This window comes from Brachyhypopomus gauderio, unplaced genomic scaffold, assembly GCF_052324685.1.
Source record: "Brachyhypopomus gauderio isolate BG-103 unplaced genomic scaffold, BGAUD_0.2 sc64, whole genome shotgun sequence".
NCBI classification, from domain to species: domain Eukaryota; kingdom Metazoa; phylum Chordata; class Actinopteri; order Gymnotiformes; family Hypopomidae; genus Brachyhypopomus; species Brachyhypopomus gauderio.
Genome location: NW_027506885.1, coordinates 762499 through 769011, shown reverse-complemented (window position 1 = coordinate 769011; position 6513 = coordinate 762499). Strand labels below are relative to the sequence as shown.

General features: G+C 45.2%; 1 protein-coding gene across 3 annotated transcripts; it reads right to left on the bottom strand.

Annotated features, from left to right (window-relative positions):
• Positions 1–3327: 3327 nt before the first annotated feature.
• On the bottom strand, positions 3328–6066 carry s1pr3b (sphingosine-1-phosphate receptor 3b). Of its 3 annotated transcripts, XM_076988841.1 has the most exons (3): positions 5639–5771; positions 3947–5229; positions 3328–3855 (listed from the first exon to the last, which is right to left on the bottom strand). In XM_076988841.1, exon 2 carries the CDS (start codon positions 5017–5019, stop codon positions 3964–3966), a length of 1056 nt encoding a protein of 351 aa, XP_076844956.1. In that variant the 5' UTR covers positions 5020–5229; positions 5639–5771; the 3' UTR covers positions 3328–3855; positions 3947–3963. The 3 variants fall into 3 exon arrangements, with proteins under 3 accessions (XP_076844956.1, XP_076844955.1, XP_076844954.1); XM_076988840.1 differs by lacking the exon at positions 5639–5771 and adding an exon at positions 5999–6066 and having other exon boundaries at positions 3328–5229; XM_076988839.1 differs by having other exon boundaries at positions 3328–5229.
• Positions 6067–6513: the final 447 nt, after the last annotated feature.

Here is a 6513-nt window from a genome sequence, read left to right as displayed (position 1 = left end):
ATACAGTTCAACGCTTTAGTACGGTTCACTGTCAGTACACAGACGTACAGGGGCCTGGGTTTCTATCTTTAACTCAAACAGCCCTTCACAGATTCAGATTGTCTATGGTGTATCATGCAAAGTGGCTGTGTCGGAGCTGTTAGAGCAGGAAAAGCATGAAACTGGACAGCACAATATCCCAATATCACAATATCCTGGTTTTAAGAGTTTGAATTTCCCAGTACAAGACCAAATAGCAGGAAGGACCGGCTGCCAAAAAACCAGCCAGTCCACATGAACGTCACGCTTGCGTCCAGCAGAGGGCGCCAGTTCTCCACTGGCAACAGCAAAATCTGAAATGGATTTATGGATGAAATGGATGTAGCCAAGTGTCCCTTTGTAAAGCGGTGCACTACAACTGTTCAGTTAACAGTTTAATGACACATAAAAACATAAAACATTCAACAGGTAATAGTGTTGCAAGACAATTGAGAATCAGAACACCATCTTTGTCATCTTTCGGTACCGCTCATGTATACTACTCTAAAATATTTAAAGCTTTGCCGGACAAAAAGACATTCAGAAATGTTCCTGGTAGCTCTTGGGTTCAAAAATCATCAGCCAGACGCAAATGATTCACATTCTACAATGAGAGGGTGAGAAGGGCCTTTTCTTATTGTCAGATACCTTCCTCATCAAAGAGATATTAAGTACTAAATATCTCTTAATAAACACACTAAAATGTGTTTGTGCCTTACCAATCACTTTTCCAACACAAGTGACTACCTTGGAAAACACACTTTTATTTTGTACATTTAGATTTCCAAACCATGTTATCATAAAAAAGATCTCCAACACGTCTTTCCAAAGCTTTTTAATTGCCTAATTAACAACAGATCATGCTCAGCTTTCGTTAAAACATCTACTGAATTTTCATTTAAAATCTGAATCAGAAATCTTCAGCTGTTCAACTCCCTCCCTGTCACTAGCTTCATACACAATTCTGTGTTGTCAATATCTGTCATTCCCGATACTTCCCCCCAATTTACAGTGCTGTGACATACATGAAAGAGACACCATACATAGGAGAGTAAGCAACGTCATGTTTTCTGCTGTCCGCTTGTTTGTGTAGAGGTGAAAGCACGCCACCTTGTGGAGGTTGGGTGTTTACAACACTCTCGTCTGAATCGGTCTCATTCATCAGAACTCTGAGAATGATCTGTGAGGAAATCTCTAATCCACTGTATACATCCTCGATGTCTAAAAGGATATCAGCCTATTACCTTAAAAGTTGAACCAAAATCAATAAACTAAACCTGTGCGAAATATTTAGACAGAACTCAGTTTAGCTTCTGAGTTCACTAAAATAAGGGTTGCGTTCTCAGAACCCTGATGTGGTTTATGTGTGAGCGGCACTGTGTTCAGCCAATCTCTAACACAAGCACAGAGATGATTACTGAACACTCTCTGCGTACACGTGGCCGGGAGACGAGCGGGTGCAGAAGATCAGGCACAGGTGTAACTACTGAACACACCCATGAGTTCATCAGAAGATCAGGCACAGGTGTAACTACTGAACACACCCATGAGTTCATCAGAAGATCAGGCACAGGTGTAACTACTGAACACACCCATGAGTTCATCAGAAGATCAGGCACAGGTGTAACTACTGAATACACCCATGAGTTCATCAGAAGATCAGGCACAGGTGTAACTACTGAACACACCCATGAGTTCATCAGAAGATCAGGCACAGGTGTAACTACTGAACACACCCATGAGTTCATCAGAAGATCAGGCACAGGTGTAACTACTGAACACACCCATGAGTTCATCAGAAGAGCAAACACATTGAGCAGAAATGGGAAAAACTGTGTAAAAGCCTTTTAGAGCTCATGACTCCAGGTTCTAGGTACACTGTACTTTAGCTCTGTATCAGCACCCCAGTCAGCAAACAGGTTGCACATTAGATCACTAGTCCTGTCTCTGGCATCTTTTACTGCTGAATCAAATCACCCATAATGGTAATTCAAATGATCCACCCAATCACCCAGATCTACAATACACTTCCATTATCCTTATGGTCGTTATATGGAACACTCCCCAGGTACAACACGTTTGCTCCACCCTACTTCTGCAGATAGCACCACAATCTTCCACAGTCTTCTTTCTGAATTCCTTCCCTGTCTCTCTTACCCCCTGTGCATATAACCCACTCTAAATGCTGGATCCCTTATCATTAGAAAATCTTTCTGATCTTCTGCAAGTGATAATTTCTGATTAGAAAAACAATGATAAGATCCTCATAGAACTGCGGGTAACTGTGCAATTGGGTTTGATGACCAGAACTTCCCTATGTGATCATGTTTTAACCAAAGGTTCCTTTTCTCTCTCCATTTTACAAAAGAAAATATACCAAACCAGGCTGAGCTGACTGACCACCTACTGTTAATCTCCAACATTAATCTGGGTCACCAGACCTGATCGTTAACCAAACAGTATGATACAGGGGTTGAGCATTTATATTTCTTTTATTAATTTTTATTAATTAATTTCCATGTAAACATATTGTGTCAATATATAGCTGCTAAATCCTTCACTACAGACTCTGATAAATATGTAAATCATGCTTACATAGTGCATACAAACAATTCCCAGGCCTGAGGCCATGACTGAGGTGCCCTTGAGCAAGGCACCTAACCCCAACTGCTCCCCGGGCGCCGGGCTAGAGCTGCCCACCGCTCTGGGCACGTGCACGCAACACAGCCCCCTAGTAATCACTAGTGTGTGTGTGTGTGTTCTAACTGCACAGATGGGTAAATGCGGAGGACAAATTTCGATTTAGGTGAAAATCACATTTGACAAATATGGCACATTTAATTTCAAAACAGAATATTTACAAAAAGCAAAAACACAAGTGTGTTAAACTTGTTTATAAATAACTTGGTCGCTCGGCAGTAAATCTGGAAACACAAACAGGACTTTGTCGTGTCTGTTGGGTCCGACGTGTGCCATGAAGAAAGGTTTGCTATGCAACATGAGGTTGAGTTCAACACAATTTGACTTTGACTGTCTTTAGCTCTCCCTCAGATGAACCGAACAGGCCCGTTCTGCGGTGGCTGGCTGTGTGGACGGTGCCCACAGCTGAACGTGGACTTGAAGTGCATCGCTGAGTATCAGCTGAACGTGTTGCCCTGGATCTGGTGTGTGAGGAACTACTGTGTTCTCCTCAAGCTGCTGGTTTGTGTCCTAAAATGGAAACTTTACTTGAAGTAGAAGGAGGCAAATGGAGGCAAACCCCCTCCCCAACCCCCACCCCCAACCCCCACCCCCACACACTTCCCGCTTTATAATTCTCTGCCAGCTCTCTGTGGTGAGGTCTACTTATGGGCAGGAAAATTATAACATTTCCAAGGGCAGTTTTTTTCCCCAGAGCACAGAACAGCCTTAAAGAGAGAGACTTGGTTAAAAGTTTTACTAGTTTAGGTTATACTATTGTCCATGAATCTTGTTCCAGGACATCATCTGTTTCCTCAGCTGAGGCAGAGACGGCCAGGCTCAACGTTCATTAAAAAGTTTCAAATGGGAGCTGCTGAAACACCCAATTCCTCCTCTGCATCTCAGTGTTAGTCACAAAGCTGAAGCCCCAGCAGGACTCCGGTGTGCTTTGGGAATACCAGAGCCGAGCTGGTGTTCATGAATCACTGAAGGGCAGCGTTAGGGTTTGGTTTGGAGCCACGGACCAGCCTGTGCTGTTCTGTCAATACAATCTCAGGAGTGTGTCACCATCTGCCTCTTCTTCAGCCCAAGGCCCAGGCCCTGTCTGTTCTGGCCTGTGTTCTTTAGAGGGATGTACGCGTGTGAACATAACTGCCCCTGCGGCGTAGACAAATACAGAGTGTGAGAGAGCAGCGAAGCTCTGTCTTAAATACCGGCCCTTCTGGTGATGGGGACTATGTTCACACACCTGGGGCTCCGGGAGTCTCAGCACTGCCCTCCGTGGTTGTGAGGCCCCTTCCTCAGGGGCGTTTGTGGGGCTACGGTCTCAGGGGTCTCCTGCTCGTCTGCGGGCTTGTGGCTGTGGCTGGAACTGGGCTTGCTCCTGCTGCTGGCCTCCGGGGCGGTCCGCTCGGGCAGACAGCCGCACACCACGGCCAGGAAAGCCCTGCGCATCTCCCTGCTGGCCAGCGTGTAGATGACGGGGTTCATAGCGGAGTTGAGGGCGGCCAGGGCGATGAACCAGTCCGCCCGGAACAGGACGTTGTAGCTCCTGACCTCGCACACCACGTCGAGGAGGAAGAGGACGAAGAGGGGCATCCAGCAGGCGATGAAGACGCCCACGACGATGAGGACGGTGCGCAGCAGGGCCATGGAGTGCTCCGAGCTGCCGTGCTGGGTCACCTTGCGCCCGCTCGACTTGACCAGCTTGTAGATGCGGGTGTACAACGCCGCCACGGTGACCAGCAGGACCGTGAAGACCACGACGCAGAAGCCCAAGTACTTCTTTGAGTACAGCGGGAAGATGGTGGAGCAGTCGGGCAGGTTGTCCAGGCAGTTCCACCCCAGGATGGGCAGAGAGCCCAGAGCCACGGCGATCAGCCAGCACGTGCCTAACAACAGCAGCACCCTGTATTTCTTACTGGAGTCATAGGGCCTCATCTTAATCATAGTGAGGTGCCTCTCTATGGCTATGGACAGCAGACTGAAGACAGAGGCCCCCAGGGCCACAAACATGCTCCCCTCCCTCATGAACCACTCGGCTGTGGTCAGGTGCAGCGTCCTCTCGCCTGACATCAGCAGATTTGTTGTGTACGCCACTCCGGCCAGCATGTCGCACAACGCCAGGTTTCCAATGAAGAAGTACATGCGATTATGGAATTTGTGGTTTTTCCATATTGCTATTAGGACTACCAGGTTTTCGACTACAATAAAGCTACATATAACCAGGAAAACCACCTTTTCGGCATCTAAAGTACTTTCCTTGCGATTGTCCATCTTTCCGGTGTGATTGTAATGCTCCAGAATGACCGGGTTTCTCATTGCTGCCGTGCTCGAGTTGTTCCAGCAGGTGGCGGTAGAGTATTGGAAATCACCGAACGAAGAACTCTCTGAGGAGAATGAAACGGACTGAGCAGGTGAGAATTCACCGGTCAGCCTGTTTTGGCTTTAGACACTCAGTGTATTTGTACTTTATCCCACGATGTCTCTTAGGACCACGTCGAAGTTGAGAGGTTAGTTCAACATATTTTCCTGGTTAAATAAAAGAAGCAAATTGTTATATTTATCAATCATTTAAAACTAAACATGTCCAAATATCCGAATAACACGTTAACTCTTAAAACATTAATATTAATTCATATTAATCGAACAGTTTGATAGGTTTTTAGTTTTCGCCTCAATCTTGTCTGCTGGACAAGTACGCAAAGACTTTGTTCATTTGTGTGATTAATAAATAAAAAATACGGTAAGCAGTCTGTCATTCAAAAGTAAAATCAACATAACAGTCTGTACAAAAATAACGAGACCACTAAATACAAGCATACTTTCTACGTCTTTCAACATAATCTTTGCACATTTAACAATGAGAAACATCACGGAATTAAGTACGTGGTCTAACGCTGGTCATCTCAATTTCTCAGAGAGATTTAAAAAGTCTTACAGCTATTCAAACGGATCCTGAAATGTGGTAAGTTTATCCTTTAGGTTTTCTGTAATAAATCTCCGGTACACATGGTTAGGTTGCGAAATGGTCCGTATTGTAAGAAAAGTCGCTACTGCTGGGCTGTCTGAGACGGAATGTCCCGTCCGGTAATAATTGAAGCGGATATGATGGTGTCTCGACCCCCTTTAACCCAATAAATTCAGAGGCTGTACAGCAGGAATAATCAGTTTAAAGAGTTATTACAGCGATTAGAGTGGCATGGCTATTATAGTTATGTAAACAAACATAACATATAATACAGAATGCACACATGCAATACAATATGCGTACAACACTGAGAGTTATAGGAAGAGCTACCTATGGAAAATGTCCATTCTTGGTCCAGGGAGTGTCAAGAACGCTTGGTCAAGTTCTGCCTGTGTTTGTGGAAAGACTGGACTGACCTTGTGTGGGTGTAGGCCAGACAGAGAGAAAGAGGGGCAGTTCACCAATAATGGCTTTGCAAATAAACAAAAAGAAAAGAGTAGGAGAAAGAAAAAGGAGTGATGACCTAAAAATATTTATTTATGCTTACAGAAAAATATTCAGAGGGCGCCCTTTGACCTTTCTAAATATATGTCAACAATCCTGGGTGATGGTATGATTAGGTGAGGTTTGTTTGGTTGCCATGGCCATGCAGAGAGCTGAAGTGAATGAGTATGTGAGTGGTGTCCATCTGGGTTTGTGCTGCGCTCTGTGGCATGGTCAGGCTTGGCTTCTCTTTTGATGTGTGCTTGGGTTAGCACTATTTCTGTCTCATACATTAGGGAGACCAAACGTCCGTATTTTCCCCGGGACATGTCCGTATGTCACGTCCTGTCCCGGGGTTTTTA

Excerpts from the sequence above, each read along its gene's own strand:
- s1pr3b (XM_076988840.1), bottom strand. The coding sequence starts at position 5,019 with ATGAGAAACCCGGTCATTCTGGAGCATTACAATCACACCGGAAAGATG.